This window comes from Neocloeon triangulifer, unplaced genomic scaffold (genome assembly GCF_031216515.1).
Source record: "Neocloeon triangulifer isolate White Clay Creek 2 clone unplaced genomic scaffold, ASM3121651v1 ptg000006l, whole genome shotgun sequence".
In the NCBI taxonomy this organism is placed as follows: domain Eukaryota; kingdom Metazoa; phylum Arthropoda; class Insecta; order Ephemeroptera; family Baetidae; genus Neocloeon; species Neocloeon triangulifer.
In genome coordinates this window covers 1,265,936-1,283,165 of record NW_026775549.1, presented here as the reverse complement: position 1 = coordinate 1,283,165, position 17,230 = coordinate 1,265,936, and the positions used below count along the sequence as shown (strand labels likewise).

The 17,230-nt window shown below is 34.9% G+C and overlaps 2 protein-coding genes across 8 annotated transcripts in view; one reads left to right on the top strand and one right to left on the bottom strand.

The window, feature by feature from the left end:
• The first annotated feature begins 3,280 nt into the window (after window positions 1-3,280).
• Window positions 3,281-17,230, top strand: part of LOC132194094 (neurexin-1) — a 90,223-nt gene continuing 76,273 nt past the window's right edge. For 3 of the 4 annotated variants that reach the window (XM_059615171.1, XM_059615170.1, XM_059615168.1), the window contains exon 1: window positions 6,459-6,683. The gene's annotated coding sequence lies outside the window, so the exon portion shown is untranslated. Of the gene's footprint in view, window positions 3,349-6,458; window positions 6,684-17,230 lie in introns of those variants that run through there. The other variant, XM_059615169.1, reaches the window with a different exon arrangement.
• On the bottom strand, window positions 6,500-16,103 carry LOC132194090 (uncharacterized). Of its 4 annotated transcripts, XM_059615164.1 has the most exons (12): window positions 15,332-15,473; window positions 14,667-14,792; window positions 14,543-14,609; window positions 14,283-14,494; window positions 13,953-14,128; window positions 13,288-13,423; window positions 13,024-13,225; window positions 12,677-12,957; window positions 12,397-12,617; window positions 11,960-12,029; window positions 7,369-11,904; window positions 6,500-7,311 (listed from the first exon to the last, which is right to left on the bottom strand). In XM_059615164.1, exons 2-11 carry the CDS (start codon window positions 14,734-14,736, stop codon window positions 7,388-7,390), a joined length of 5,952 nt encoding a protein of 1,983 aa, XP_059471147.1. In that variant the 5' UTR covers window positions 14,737-14,792; window positions 15,332-15,473; the 3' UTR covers window positions 6,500-7,311; window positions 7,369-7,387. The 4 variants fall into 4 exon arrangements, with proteins under 4 accessions (XP_059471147.1, XP_059471145.1, XP_059471144.1 ...); XM_059615162.1 differs by lacking the exon at window positions 15,332-15,473 and adding an exon at window positions 15,992-16,103 and having other exon boundaries at window positions 6,501-11,904; XM_059615161.1 differs by having other exon boundaries at window positions 6,501-11,904.

Genomic DNA, 17,230 nt, shown 5'->3' with positions numbered 1-17,230 from the left:
GAAAATTTTCATTCATCTTGTAGCTGACTGAAGAAATTTTCTGTTTTCGTCTTAATTGAAATTAAAATGGGTGCAACAATTGCTCCCAGCAAAAACTATGAGTCTTCATTATGCAGCTCTTTCTCCCCCCCCCCCACCTACTTTTCCCGCTTTTTATGTTTTTCCTCTCTCTCTCATTCCACGCCGGCGATAAATATCAATTCCGCAAACAAATGAAACGGAATCCGGCGACATTACTCAAAAGTTTTGCAAACTCTTTTCCAACTTGAATTATCACGCCGCGTTTCTTTTCTGGATCCCCGGCATTACTTTTTATCTCCACCGCGCTTCCTCCATTATTTCTCATTCCGAGCCCAGGAATTATTCAAGTCGCTCGGCTATTTTTGGGATAGCTCGGCGAAATCTCGACTTTATTCCCGTCGCTCGCTATGCACTTCACCTCACACATTGGCCGCCTCTCGAACAGATTTCATTGCGCGTGGCCTCTTCAGTTTGACAAGAGGTCTCTTTTTGACTTCCAACCGGCTCATCAGCAGCGCCAAAGCTTTTCACTGCACAGCCTAAAATGCGCCCGCTCAAGGGTCGGTATGGCTCACATCGATTCGCACCTAACGTCAGTACTGGTTTTAGGCACAACAGAAATGGAGCAAAGCGATGGAATTTGTCGAATCATATTTACTAGAAAATTACATATAAGTTAATAAATTGATGCAATTATTGTATAATTTTTGATACTATGATTGAAACAATAAGAAGTGATTTAATTTAAATTTTCATCAAATAATACATTGCATTTCTGCTCATCATTTAATATAATTTTTAAAGTTTGATTTTTTCATCCACAAGAAGAGCTCAATTTAATTTTAAGTATTAATGACGAGAATTAAGTTAAATAAAGAAGCCTTATTCCTTTAATTTGTCCAAGTCCCATGGCACGCTCTCTCGCGGTGCTTTTCGCAGATGGAAACCGCGGAAAAGCCTCAGAGATGTCAGGGGTGGAACTTTTCCGAGTCGGCACCCCATTGCTGGCACCCCTCACAGATGGCATCCCACTCTACAGTGAAGCGTTTCCAGCACTTAAATTCTTTTCTTGGTCTTTAAGTTTTACTTACTTTATCTAAATTATTTTCACAATTTGAGTTTTTGATTCTCTGGGAATAGTATATACATCCCTTAAGTTTGGAAGGTAGGTTTAATTTTTAATTTGGAAACATTTTTGCTTTCAAATTGGAGTCTGTGAGTTTTAGTAAAGTGATCACTTAACAAGCCGGTTACTCCAATATAACTGATAAATTTAACTATCCGCTACTTTTTTTTAAAAGGATTACACAAATTTTATTGGAACATATTTGTTCCTATTTTTATATACTAAATGAAATTTAATTTACAAATAATGTGCGATTCAAGGTAAAATGAATTTTGGCAAATATAATTGATTATTTTGGTTAAATTCTAAATATATTTTTAAAATAAAAAAATTGCACCATATAAAACGATATTGATTTTGTTATGCTTTTTCCTTTTTGTACATTTTAGGTTCTCCTGAATACATCTAGGACTACATTCATGTAATCACACATGTCTCCATCAAATGTCACGTCAATACGTATCTGCATGAAAAAAGAAAAACGATACAAAAGAAAGAAAGGTGCGTGTGCGTCAAGTGACAAAGGGGACAAAAGGTGGGCGTGCAAAGAGAGATCGAGTAGAGTCTCAAGGAAGAAGAAAAAATGGCGGACGCGTGCATGTAATTTGAATACGGCACTTTTGTCTTTGCGCCCGAAACGGGATTCCTTTCTGGTCTAGAATTGCACTTGGCACATACCCGCCGCCGCACAAAGATGCTCCGTAACGGGTTCTTTTTCATCCAAGGTCTCGCGGCGGCGGCAGCAATTTTTATTCGCGAGCGCAATTCACAAAAGGCGTTGCGGCGTTTGGGGATTAAAGGGCGCATAAAAGACACGAGAGAAAGAGAAAGCGGGTCGACGCCACTTTTTGAAAAATGAGCCCGAAATTCATTTGAGCAGCGTTTTCGTCCACACGCTCAATAGGAATTCCGCAGCGCACAAAACAATCCTCAAGGCGCCGAGACAGCCGGGCCGCAGAATCAAAACCCATTGTGCTCCTCGTTCCATCAGACATTTCGCTGCTTTTTAATAATGAAAATTCCTCTGTGCCTCCTACGTTCATAATCATCGCTATAACACCGAGATCAGCCGACAAATAAAAACCACTCTTCATTTCTTTGCAATATTTTTGAAGAAATGTAGAGATACATTCACACTTTTTCACACAAAGAGATGGGAAAAATTTCTTATGATTTCCGCATTTATTTGTAATTAAAAATATAATAGATTTATCAAAAAAAAAAGACGACAAATTATGTTGCCAGTTTCGTTTGATAAATTTATAAAGAATTGAGTAGAAAGCAATAAGATAAGAAAAATAATTAAATTGAAGTGGTATGAAAAGGAAATGTGAGATACAAATTTAACCATCTAACAGATTATTCAAAAATGCTTATTAAATAAATTAAATACGTAAATTTACAATACTTCTGGGTTTAACAAAAAATTTTTACGTTCCATATAAATGTAATTTATAATATTGAATGTGTGGATGATGTATTTAGGAAGAGGATGCCCGGTGGTACATTAATAAACACAATTTGCAACTATATGTGAAAAAAAAATATGTAAATATATATATTTGTATGTCTGTGGTAAATGCATTGCATAATAATCAGCAGTAATGCTTAATTTTGATATTTTCGTTTAATCCATCTTAATTTAAGCTTAAACTTTTTTATGAACTGAGAAAGTAAGTAAATTCTAGTTCTTCATTTAATTATTAGTTTAAAATATATTCACATATTTTCTTCAATTCCTCTATTTTATGATATAAACGCCTTAAAAACTGACGATGCAACTAGTTAAGCAACAAAGACGTGCAGGTTGCATACTTTCGAAACCGTCCATTTGCGCCGAATGGCTGCACTTGAACGACCGTAATAACAGACGCGCACTTCTCGCGCGGCAAATTAAGAAACGAGTTGTTTGAACCGAGCGGCGGCGACACATTTAAATTTGTTCCGGCGCGAGCACTCCTCATTTGCAAACTAACAGCTTCATTAGTGCGACTCCGTGATGCAATCGAGTGTGGTTGAAACACACGTTCACCGTGATTTACTGCACGCTCGCCGACTAGTTGTGCGCGCCCAACTTAAGATTGTGTTCCTCTCTGACGTTTCGCGCTAATGAAGCAGCAGGCTAGAGCAAAAGTGTGCGCTAGGCTTCACACGACTCCGATAATAATTGTTCTCTCTCTCGCTCATTGTTTTGATAGAAGGTGAGTGAAGCTCAATTCCCCATAAACTATTAACGGCACGTGGAGTATGAACGAAGAGAAAATTTTTATTTTCATACCCAAGGTTGACGAATATAAACTTTTGAGATCAATCTGAAATAAAAGCATTCCAAAATTTTCTTTAAAAAAAATCGATGTCTATTTTGCATTACTTTACTTAAAAAAAAAACATAGTATTTATAAAATTTTACAAAATTACTTTGTCTTAAACAAGCCGCATTTGTTTTGTTATAATTATCAATTATTTTGGAACGTTCTATCAAAGGATTTAAAAAATATGGAATTTTCTTCGAGACTATTTGTCAAGAGCGTTGGTCTTGAATTTCTAAAAATTTTAATCTGCAGTGAAATTCATAATTTCTTAATTTTAATAAGCAGCGATATTTTTTTTCATAAATTCAGAACACTCGTGACAATTAAGAATTTTTTGGAACAAAACAAATCATTTATAATCTGACAAGCCTCAAAACTGCCATGTTTGTGATATGAAATTTTAAGCGAGATGGAGTTTTAGATGGGAGTGCGGCTTTTATGCAGCAAACCTGGGGGATGTGGTGTAATGCTGTAATAATGGGTAATTGCATGTCGCTGGAAAGTGGGTCAATGTCACTCGGGTACCGTGTTTTGAATTTATTAGGGCACACGGCACATGAACAGGGGAGCGTGCCTATTACATGCAGCAATGAAGAGCGCGGCTATCGGCGTATTTATGCTCTCGGAAGTATGCTTATATAATCAAAAATTGCAACAAAAAAACTCGTTTTATTGCATGCCCTGCCCACGGGCGTTACACGTACGTTTGTTTGGTTTGCGTGATCGATCTCGGCAAAAGTACACAGGTACATATTACATTATTATGTACTACATAGATTTAATAATATAAAGCTACCTCCATGTGTCCTATTTATGTTGGTACACCATCACTCAATACTTAGAATTTTTTTTCTTCCATCTCGTAGTAAAAAAGAAAAATAGGTCTACTCTAAAACATTTATCCATGAGTTTCTGCGTTTTAAATTTTGTGTATTGAATTGATGTAAGATGTTGTATATATTTCTTATTGTATCTGAATGGAGAATACATAAATAAATAAATGAAGAGTGTTTGATTTAGCAAATAGTCACTAAATATGGCTCTTGATGATTAAAAATAAATTTCAGAAATTATAAATGAGCACGTTCCAATATTTTTTCCCAGACTCTTTTGTTTAATTTAATGCGCAAAAATGTTTAAATAGTAGTTGCGCTCGGACCGCATATTTTGCTTGATTGAAATAGATTGAATGCCATTTGATTTAATTATTTTTATTTATTTATTCTCCATTCAATACAGTCATGATCCATAAATACGCGGAAAAAACTATACACAATAGTACAGAAAAAGCTGAAAATACATTTTAAAAGACGCACATACTGTTAATTGGCGGTGAATGGAGAAATGGCTTTTCGCTAGCAAACAACTTGCAAAAGCACAGGACCCTCTCCTTCCAAAGAGAGCGTTCCGGCCGCTAGAGCCATCAAGAAATGAATGTATTAATAATTTATTTATGAATGCCTTGCTGCTTATTTTAAATTGTATTAAAATTAAAAAGAAGTTTTATTACTCTTGCTATTTATATGATGTACCATGATAAATTTTGATGTATCCGTGAAAGCCAAATTTAAACTGAATAAGTATAAATCGTATGTTTTAACACAGAACCGGAGGTGAGAGATTTTGAATTTTGACCATGCGCCGCACGGCCGGTTTGCCCATATGGGCAATCGTTCGGACGTTCAGGGGTGAGACCTCCTGACTAGCTGGGAAAATTTTTGCATATTAACGGCGGGAAGCGCAAAACGGTAATAAACCACTAAGCATATTAAATACAAATATATTTACTGCGGCGGATGGGGTATTTTTGATCTCGTAAGTTTTAGCAAAATTTTTGCTTGTGGCAATGCATTTTTGTCCAACAATCTCTTTTTCTTAAGTAATATCGTTTTCAAAAGAAGAATGAAAACAACATATATGTAACAATGTGGACAAATAAGCAACAATAAAAAAAAAATTATAATAATTCTAAATATGTGATTTTTAGTAGAAAAATAATAGCAATTTTAATAAAATTTGCAATTATATACTTTAAAAATAAAAAATATTTATAAAAATAAATAAATATCACATTAAAACTATAAAAAAGCATAAATTTAAAATCAAGTGAAAAATTTAAATTTTTCTTTTAAGATACAGGTCTTTGATGAGCTAAATTTAGGTGGCAGCTGACTTTAACTGAGCTGTCTTTTTTAATCTTTTTAATCGGCGGCAAAGACTTGATATTTATAGCAGCGGGCCAGCGGCTCAAGCGGCTGGCTAAAATTTTTTTGCGAAAATATTTTTCATATTCAAACGAACAAATTAAGAAAAACTAAAGGAGGAATTTTTATAATTTCCTCAAATTTTATAAATGAACAATAATTCTTTATTGCTGTTAACCCAGAAAAATTATCTTCGGACGAAAAAGTTTTGATATTTCTACAATATAAATATCCGACCGTTGTATTACCTGCATTCATCGTGTCCTGCGAGTGCGGAAGCATAAAAAATAGCAATATATAGAGGTGCTTACCACCTTTTTAAAGAGCAGGATAATAGATTGATTTTTATCGGGGGGAAAATATTTTCAGAAAAAAGTTATCTTTTACCATATATCCGTTGTTTTACCTTCCTTCTGCATGAACACAGTACAGCGAGTCCGAATGAATAAAATAGAGCAATATGTCTGAAAAAATTATTTTTTGACGAAAATTTTTAATGCTATAATTGCAATGATTGTTACGATTAAAATGATTACAATAATTGCTATGATCGCAATGATTGCTATGATTTTCAAGAATTGCTTTGATTGCAATGATCGCAGTGATTGCAAAATAATCTCTGTGATTTATTACAATGCCAAACGTGCCCTTCCCGCCATCAATATGCAAAAATTGCCCAAGTCAGGAGGTCGGCCAATCAGCTGCGTGGGATAAGCCGGAGTCATCAATCATCTGAATCATCATTAGATAAAAGATAAATAGACGTAAAGACGTAAACAAAGAAATTCATTGTGATTTCGGCAAGTGTGGTGAGTGCAGGGAATCAAGGAAAGTCTCATTTTAGAAGGTTTTTGTGTTGAATTTAGACAGAAAACGTCTTCGCGGAGTTGTGGGGACCTCTTACATTATTCATTCACAATTAAGTGCATAGAAATGTAAATACGACGAGAACGTGAAGGAAAGCCGCAGTGCCTTCGATGGCTTCTTCGGGAATGCAGGACGAGTGGCCAGCAGTTTAAGGTAGCATTTTTCTCACTCCTGAACCTTGAACATCCGAGCGTTTGCCCATGGGCAAAATGTCCGACTTGTCCTCCGGTTCCGTGATAGCTTTCATTTCTTTGTACACAAAATTAAGTCGTTTATATTTAGATAAAATATGTTCAGATATATTCGTCATTATCAAACAGAAAATGTTTTTCATTACAATCCCAGTGAGGGCAATGACTGACATATCAAAATTAAGATTCATTCCGTATTTATTCATTCAACTTTATTTGCATAAAAATTTTATTATAATTGGAAATCTTTATTATTACAGAATATGTTCATCTTTATATAATATAACTGAAATAATAATGCAATTTTTATCAAAAAGCACAACAATGAAGTCTAATATTAGTTAATTTATTTCCAGAATATTGGTTAGTAGAAGATACAATTCGCGTGCAATTTTCATTTGCATAATATTTCCTTTTATCAAAAACAACTAAAATGGTATTTGAGGGGGGGAAAGTAGATTATAAATTATAACGATTCCGATGTCCACACGTCCTGGTAGGCTCAATGAATTTTTTGTTATTAATATAGTTATTTAGCGTCCCTCGATTTCTTAAATATCATTACCGTCTTCTTAACACGTTGGAAATCGCTTTTAAAAATTAGTTAGTAAAATCGTAATATCCTTCATTATGTGTTTGGGCTGTACCTTTCCAGTTTTCTTAAAGTTAATATGCATCCGTAGTTTTATCTTCAATTAACTGTACCAAGTACTGGACATTTTCTAATTTTCCAGCAAGAATAGCACAATGTAGGGCGCTATCACCATCATTATCGACCTCATACATTAAAGCTCCATTTTTTACTAGCAGTTGACACATTTCTACTGTTGATAATTCAGCTGAAATCATCAATGGAGTTGATTGGTGATCGTTCTTGGCGTTAACATTTGCTCCTTTGTCCAAAAGCAACTTTACTATTCCCACGTTACCGCTATAAACTGGTATAAAAAGTGCCGTGAATGATCTTTTTATTTTTCTTTCCAAATCAAACTTTCCTAAACTGAGTAAATACTCGACGTTTATCCTCTTTTGTCCAACGCATGCATAACAGAGAGCGTCATAGCCTTCTTCGTTGATTAAAGTTAGGTCAGCTCCTCTTTCCACAAGGAGTTTGCACATTTCTACAGATGCAAAACGAGCGGCGAGCATTAGAGCTGTAGATTTGTTCCATTCAAGTTCGTCAATATTAGCACCATTTTCCAACAGCAACTGTGTGGCCTCTAAATGATCCATTTTTGCCACGTAGTGCAGCGGTGTATAACCCTTCTCGTTTTTACGGTTAATGTCAAAGTGTTTTGAACGGAGCAAATTTTTCAAGACCTCAGCTGGTCCACCCAAAGTTGCAAAAGTAGCATCATCGTCTTCATTGTCGGTTAAACACAAGTTTCCGTGCGGGTCTACGTTGTTTAAACTTGTGAGATATTCAATGTTTTCTACGATTCCAAACTTTATTGCTATGCTCAGAGCGGTATATTGTCTTGCATCAACCGAGAAGGCATCAAAACTTCCATTTATGTTGAGGTATTTGCACATTTGCACATCTTTGTTACAAGCTGCTAAGTGAAGAGCATTTTCGTTATAATTCGTCAAATCTCTGCAGGCGTCAGAATCATGATCAACTAAAAACCTCAACATATCAATGCTTCCAAATCGAGCGGCAAAGTGAAGTGGGGTCCAATCGTTGTTATCTTTTGACCTATGATCGGCTCCTTCTTTTACTAACAACTTAACAATGTGTGTGTAGTTCCTTTCGGCCGCTATGTGGAGTGCAGTTTTACCATTCATTGACTTGCTGTTGATATCGTAGCATTTGAGGCTCAATAGGTATATTACATTCTCCAATATTCCAAAATTGCTTGCGTTATGCAGTGCGTTATTACCATTTTTTTGAACCAAGAGCGTGTCAATTCCGTTTGTGACAAGAAATTTGCAGATTTTCGTATCTCCATTACACGCTGCAAAGTGGATGATACTATCGTTTTCCTTTGTCAAGTCATGCACAACTGTAGGATCCATATCCAACAACAAATTAAATGTCTCAAATGTTCCATATCTAGCGGCAAAATGAAGTGGTGCCACACCATCCATGTTTTTTGATCTGTAGTCAGCGCCCTTTTCGAGGAGATATTTGCACTTTCGTGAATCTGGATGACGAGCTGCGAAGTGAAGGACATTCGATTTATCGTTTGAAAAATCTTTCAGGACAGCACTATCTAGATTTACTAAAAACTGCAAGGTCCAAAAGAATCCTCCTCCAGCGGCATAGTGGATTGGGGTCCTCCCAAATATATCTTTTGATCTATAGTCAGCGCCTTCTTTAATAAGCCATTCTATAACGCTCTTTCCATCAAATCTTCTTACTGCTAAATGCAGTGCACTTTTGCCATCATGAATCCTCTCATTCATATTATAGCACTTTTGCCTCCATAGGTATTGAATGGTTGGCAATCTACCATATTCACAGGCCCAATGAAAAGGATTGCGTCTCAAATCGTCTACCGCACGAACATTGATGCCATTTTCGATTAGATATTTGCACAGTCGTACGTCTGCGTGATGAACCGCTAAGTGAAGGGCAGTGACGTTTTCATTTGTTAAGTCTCTCATGACATCCGGATTAAAATCCACCAAAATCTTTAATGTCTCAAATGTGCCGTCTTGAGCAGCTTTGTGAAGTGCGGTCCAGCCCTTTTTGTCTCTAGATCTAACGTCTACACCTAGATGAACTATGAAGGACAAAATTTCCGAGTTTTCATTGAGAGCTGCAAAATGAACTATCGACATATCCATATTTGTTCTTGAATCAAGTAAATATGGAGCTTTTTCAATCAAAAATTTGAACATTTCTAATTTTCCATAGAGAGCTCCAACATGAATGCAATTCATGCCACATCTTGTTCGTGAGTCCATTTCGGATATGAAATTATTTGTATTCGTTTGATTGCATTTTTCCTCGAAATAACTGACAAGAGTTTTAACACATTCCAGTTTTCCATAGCGCACTGCAGTGTGCAAAGGCGTCCAAGAATCTATATCCGTTATTTGGTGGTTAGCACCGCTATCCAGAAGTTTCCTCATAATTTGGGCATGTCCATGTTTTGCAGCTGCATGGAGAGGAGTCAACCCTTTATGACATTGTACATCGACTGATGCAAGATTTTCGAGAAGTTTCAAAACGCAGTCATAGTGTCTTTCACTGATCGCTAAATGAAGAGCAGTTTTTCCAACTTCATCCTGAATGTTAACGTTGATGCCACTTTCTATAAGCAGTTCAATCATGTTGATGCTATTACTCTTAGCTGCTTCCAAAAATGCCATTGAATTGTTGGTGAGCCTTAGAGCCTCGTTTACATCTGAGAACGTTTCTTGTAGTTGACGGAATAATTTCGAGAAATTTTGAGAGGCCATTATTTCAATTAAATTGGAAAGTTTATCAAACCAATCCTCTTCTTGTCTAACCAGGTTAGCATGCTTTCTCAGAAATCGAATGGCCATGTCCTCGTTAGTTCTGCAAAGAATTTTTAACATGTCATAATATGAGATCCTGTATTGCATTTCGTCTTGGCTAGGTTCGCACGTTTCTTCCTGCCACTTTGGAGGTCCGAGGCGAGTCATGCGATTTACATAATTTATTAGCTCTCGCCTGTCAGTGGATAAAAGTTTCTCTTCCTCTGATTCAAACTGTGGTTGCGCTTGGTGTCTTTTAGATTCTTCAAATAGGACATGTGGCTCTATCAACTCTAGTATATTCCAAAGTCCTTCATCCAAAATCGTTGTGAGGATATTTTTTTTTGGAACGTTTTCTAAATAATTTTGGAGGCTAGACAAATGATTTGTAGTTGCAGTTGGAACGAAGCAATCGTAAAACCACCGGCACTGTCTGAAATCTTCTTTTGAAAAGATATGAATGTCCAAGGTTGATTTTTCATCTAAGTCTGTTATGAACTTTTTGGTCACAAGAAACTCGGCAAATGTCTTGTGCACAAATCTTGAATAATTTTCTTGTATATAAGCCAAGCCAGTCTTATTAATGCTTCTAATATCATCATTGCTCCATTTTCGATCTTCTTTGTTAAGCATTGTTTGAATTGCATAATCTTGCAGCAATGATTCGAGTTTATCAAACATTTCCATGAAGGCAATTGTTTCTTTTTCTTTAATTCCTCCCTTTTCGGTCACAGCTTTCTCAATCATTTCAATAATGACACCTTCGTATAGCTGGTATAAGTTTGCAATTTTTTTTTCTTTGTCGTTCTTCATAAACTGAACACAAAGTACCAAATGTAGAGGATTTTTGATGATTTCGGCTGTTCCAAATGTTTTGATCTCTTGAAGAATCTTCAAATTCTGTTCTTTATCTGCTATCATGCGCATTTGCCTCAGTAATTCAAGTTGTTGTTCTTCATTGAATGAGTTAATTTCTAGTTTGTAATATATGTTCCCAATAGTTTTCTTGATGCATTCCTCCTCGTGTGGTCGAGTTGCAACGACTAGAGGTACTTTAAGCTCGACTAGTTTTAAAATCAATCTCAATACTTTACTTCGGAATAGTGGACAAACTTCATCAAACTCGTCAATCAGAACCACTAGTTTCTTGCTCTCCAACAGTTTATCCACATGCAAACTGAACTCGCTTGCTTGTTTCAAAAGCCCTTCAACCGTAGGCTCTTGTGTCTTCTTCAAAAACAGACAATGTTCTGGGAGTCGAATACTGATAATATGTTTTTCTTTCTGGGTATACGTAAAGAAGAATTTCAGTTCTTCAAGGACCTTGGATTTTCCCGTGCCAGGGTGGGAGGATAAAATCCAAATGGCATTTTCCTCATTGACAGCGTTTAAAAGTTTTAATTTAAACTTGTCTTTCAATTGTTTAAATGTTATTTCCCTCTCTTCTTGCGACTCTCTGTTAATGAGTTTCCAGTATGTATTTGTGACCATCACTCCGTCTTTTTCAACATCGCTTACATCTTGATTGTATTTTATTCCGGAAAATGATGGCTCGATGAAGATTCTAGGCCATTTTGGGAAGTCGAGCAAATATTGTAGGGTGGTTGAAATTTGCGGAATCACTGAGCCAGTCAAATCTTGATCTTCCCTGAGAAGTTCCAAACTCAATTCAAGAATGTTTGCCTTACCGTGCAAAGCTTTGTTTTCAAAAAGCTTAATAAGTTTTGCCGCTGATTCTGCAAATTAGTAAAAATACAGATTTTACACAAAATAAAATATAAAGGATCATACCAACAGCTGTGAGAATGCATACAAGCGAGCCCGAATGATTTGTTCCAGATAATTTGAGTGGAGCGTTTTCCTGTTTATATGAATTTGTAATTTTAGAAAATCATACAACTTGATAATCAATGTAAGCTTATATATTGGAATATTTTTTGTTTTGTTTTTATTTACATTTAAGAGATTTCAATTTCCCATTATATCAATTTTTAATATCGGGTTAACTTTTCAGTAGCTTAGAATATCTTTAATATAACGCAAATTTAAATAATTAAATTAGATGATGATAGTTAAAAATGAGATATTAACACCGTTGATGTGTTCAGAATTCACATATTCATAAAGGTATTATTTTAAAATGTGGAAAAATTATTAATAGTATAAGATGTAGACGTTATTAAGGTTTCCATAAATTATTGTGGGCATTATATTTTTGCATTACTCACTGTTAAAATCGTGTCAGAAAAATCCATTTGGTTGACAAAGAAAAATAATTTTGGCCTCGCAATCCACTTTGAATTTGCAGGCCCAAAAAATTTGTAGACCAAGTCTCCGACTTTGACAGGCTTGTTCCCAATTCGAACGCAAACCTCGTCATCTTTGTCCATAGTCAGTGGCGCGAAATAGACTGCTAAGAAGCAGCCAACGTAGCTCTGCTCACCTTGTACTGCAAGGTTATAAATTTAAATAAACTATTATATGAAAATGGAAATATATAAAATTTACTTTTTTCGTGAAGAGCATGCAAATTTTGCGTGCTACATTCGAGAATTTCAGTCTCAAAATTTAAATTTTCACGCAGGGCTTCTTCTGTACGCAAAGCAAGTGGGCACAATGTTTTATTGCTGAAAATAACTGCCCATCTTCCTCGAATTTCTGAAAATCTGTCTAATCCGGTGTTTTCTTTGCACCATTGAAAGTACGAAAACCGTTCAAGAGACACCACCTCTTCTGTGCGGGATTTTGAATCTCCACTTTTTTTCCCACTTATTTCGTAATTTAAGGCTCTTCATAAATTCAAGAAACCAAATTATTTATAGGCATATCCAATGTTTTGTTTAATGGTTTGGTACCTGCGCAGAAAAAGTTTCTTGTGCGAAGTATATTTAACCTCGGGCGTTTGACCATCTTTTCCTGCTAGCTTCCTATGAATGGAGTTTTGGAACTTGCTAAGAAATGTCTCAAGTGGTTCATCCTCCCTAAGTGTGTCCAATTGCAAGCAAATATTTTGAACCATCCATGTGCCATTCTCTGAATGTCTGTTAGACATCATTGCTAAAATTATAATATGAATATTATTTGAGATATTTAGTTTTCAATTTTTTTATAGTACATACTTTCAACTGTGGAATAGACTAGTACAAAATTCTGTGCTCCAGGCATATTTGTCACCCTGCTAGATGCTTTGTTATTGTATGGGTATGGCTTTGATTCCATGGGATTTTCATGGTCACTAAGTTGTCCACGGCAAGCCTATTATACACGATTATTTATTATTTTTATATTTCAAGATAATGTAAAGAACATACTTGTCAAGAGCGCACAAATCGCTCCGCGCTCTGCGCTCACGGCTTGAGCGCAGAGCGCGAGCGCAAAATTTTTGAGTGCATGAGAACGAGCGCGAGCGCAGAGCGCAGATGGCGTGAGCGCGGCGCTCAATTGCACTCATTTTGCGCTCAATGATTTATAATAAATTATTCAAATTTTGATGTAAAATTTAAGAATTTTCACAAAAATGTGTAAATTTAACACAATTATTTTTTTCTTTCTCAAAAAGCGTTTTTCAGACTAATTTATGTTTATTTTTCTATCCCCAAACAAAAAAATTAGTAGGTATTATTCATCGAAAAAAAAATAACAATGAGCGCGAGCGCAAACTTTTGGCTTGAGCGCGAGCGCACATTTTTTGAAAACTTGAGCGCGAGCGCGAGCGCTGAGCGCAGAATCTCGTTGAGCGCGAGCGCAAAATGTCTGACAAGTATGGTAATGAATAAACTCTTACACCAAAGAAAATGACATTGAGCTGCTTCCATAAGTTTGGTGTCTGTTTAATTGCTTCAGTGACCTGAGTTGTCTTAAATAAAATGTATTCATCATTTTCATCCTTGTGGTCTGTCAAAATGATATTGTTTTCCTCTCCGTGCGATAAGATAAAGAGAAAAAAAACTGATGGAATTTCTAAAAAAGAAACGCATATAATTTCATTTCTATTTTCACATATTAAGTGAAATTAAATAATATACATCATATAGCCTATTCAGTTATTTTAAATTTTATGTAAGATAGATGAAAATATATTATATTACAATAAATTGTTGCAGTGTACTCTTACCTGCAATGTTAAACTCCCTTTTCAATTTTTCCTCGTCTGAGAGTATTGCCAGTAGATCCTCAACTGTCGGGGAAACCAGTGATTTGAATTTACATTTCCTATTTTCCTCGAAGCTATTCCTCAATTTGGCAATATCAATTTCATTCCCATCTCGGCGCAGTACATCATCAAATTTAAACTCATAACTAGCAACTAGAATGCAGGCCTCAACGCTGTGAAAATAATTTCAATTTAAAATTTTCTTCATAAAATAGTTTTACTCTTTATTTTTTTCATTTTCATAAAAACATAGATTTGCCACGGTATGCTCCTTGTGCAGTTTGCTATCTGAAAAAAAATTATAATGTGCATGATTGATAAAAGATTTAAAATATCTTTCTCTACCTTTTTGAGTTGAGGGACGTTGCTCTTCAGCATATTCTGTTTGCAACGACAAGACGTCGTTTGTTTCCATTTTTAAAACCCCTTAATTCTATACTGATAGTTGGGTGGCCATCCCCGTTATCAAATCTAAAAGAGAAAATTCACAATAAATATAAATTTACACATAATTTTTTCTACATATTTTATCCGTTTTTTATCTAGTAAGCTAGATGAACAGCGGATAACATGTGGATGATGGCATCTGAAGCTACTTTTAACAATTAATTAAAAAAATACTTTAAAAATGTATGGCTACAAACAATCTTATTTCAATTGAGAATAAAAATTAATTTATGATTACATATATTTTTTTATCTGGATATGCTAAAATCATAATTCAACGTGAAATTGATAAGTGAATTAAAAAAATTCTAACCTTATCATATTGAGATTTGAGCGAAAAAAATTAGGTTGACCGCCGAGCTAATTTCTTTTTTACCAAAATAGCAGAACAGAGAGTACGGCGTTGGCCGATGTGGGAAGCTGTGCACGCTGTGAGTGCGTGTACAATAAGGGGGCCAGGAGTGAACACGAGTTATATAATCGTTTACAAAGACAATCTGACCATCCGTCTGGGTTGCTATCATTGAATGGTGAATGGGCTATTCGTTGGACATAATATTTACCATGAAGCGTATTCCTGGTAATATGTTCTATATACTCAAAAATTCTTATAATATAATGATGTGTTGTGCGATACGCTAAATCAGCTGATTTTTGGGCTTAAGTAGAGAGAACTTAAGGCGAAAGCCACGTCTTGGCCACGTCCCCCTCCAATAAGACTCCCCCTCCGAGCTGGCTTGCAAGGATCGAATACATAAAATGATAGAGCGGAAACAAGCTTCGAATGAAATTCCACCAGAACTGCGCTGCGGTAGCGTCCAAAGGGGGCGTAGCCTTAGTCTCTACCTAGCTCTCCCTATAGTTTGATAAAAATTCTAGCATATATCTATCACTTTCATCTTTCATCTTTCAATTATAAAACATGCTGAACTGATTTTGGGATTCAATGGGAGAAGGAACAGACTTCTTTTCAAAATTTTAATTGAAGATCTTATATAATTATGCTTGTCAATAAAATTTCAATGATCTTTTCTCGTTTATAGTCTTATTCAAAAATTAAAAATTGACTAAGAGAGATGTTATTTGCAGTGCAAAATTTCCACATCAATTTGAATGTGATATCGTTTGGAAGAATATGTTATGGATTTTGAATAAATGATATTTTTTATCATTTTTTATTTTTAAAGTATAGAATATATTTTTTTAATTATATTGATACTCACAAAATCCAAAAATCCTAATTAATTGGACGCCGCTCTCTTTTTTAGTTTGTGATCCAGTGAATAAGGTTGATACGGTCTTTAATGAATGCACCTCCTCCTTTTACCTTATGCGTGAATCTGGCGTGAATATAAGCAAACCACGAGTACTTAAAGCATTTCATTATCTCTTTATTGCTTTTTCAGGCCTATTATTTTTTTATCTTTTTTGTACTTTGTACTTATATCAAAGAATTAAATACTCTATCTAAACGTGCAGACCCATCAGAAAAAAATGATTGCAAACTAGTAAAAACCGCTCTACCTTAACTGACTAGCAAAAAGGCTGATTTATAAAAAGTAAAGAAAAACTTGAGCTGAACTGGAGTTTCTAATTAATAGAGTAAATATGTACAAATGAAGATTTGACACGGTGATTTTTTTGTGAGGTTTCATTTGCACCTAGAATTCATTCAAAATTATGACCACTGAAATGAAAGAATTGGAATGATACTGTTTGATTCTGAATTATATTTAAAAAGCAAAAAAGCGATAATAAATTTTTGTAACAACCATCTAATATTGTTCAATTTTCAAAATGAGGCCCTCACCAACCACTTCGTGCAGCTTAAAAAACAAAAAATACAAAATTTACACAAGGTAAAAAAGTATGATTATTTGTGATATGCTATCAGGAAATTACTATCTATGTATAAAATACATCATTTAAAATAATGATATATTCACGTGTTTATACAATTTTATAAAATCGTGGCGTCTTTAAAGATGCCACGAAATTCGATTAAAAATTATAGCCACAAGATGATTCGGAGTTGATAAAAATGAGAGCGCATTTGTTAGATTGACCAAATATGCTCTGCGCAGATAAGAGAATCAAAAGCAAATTATTGACTTTCAGAGTATACTGGCAAATTTATAACATTATTTATCTACTATATGGCGGCACGTACCTTGAGAAGATCTGATTATAAATAATATGTGTGCTTCAAAATTTTTCAATTTTCACACCTTTGCTATTTTATTATCGAATTTTTATCTTCTTTATTTGTACTTATTAGATCATCTGACAGCTCATTAGACACATAAGTTCTAGCTTTTTACCAGTGTTTCATTCGACATTTTAAAAGCACACACATTCTGAATTTTAAAGGAGGACTAATCTATTTAATATATATAGCGTTTAGCGTTCCTCATCTTAACAATCATTTTTTTTTTTAATTATAATAGGTATTTGATATACTG

Coding starts and splice junctions, on each gene's coding strand:
- LOC132194090 (XM_059615162.1), bottom strand. CDS start 14,736: ATGGAAACAAACGACGTCTTGTCGTTGCAAACAGAATATGCTGAAGAG. Junction 14,610..14,666: donor ACGTCCCTCAACTCAAAAAG/GTAGAGAAAGAT, acceptor ATTTTTTTTCAG/ATAGCAAACTGCACAAGGAG. Junction 12,958..13,023: donor AAGAAACTTTTTCTGCGCAG/GTACCAAACCAT, acceptor GAATTTATGAAG/AGCCTTAAATTACGAAATAA.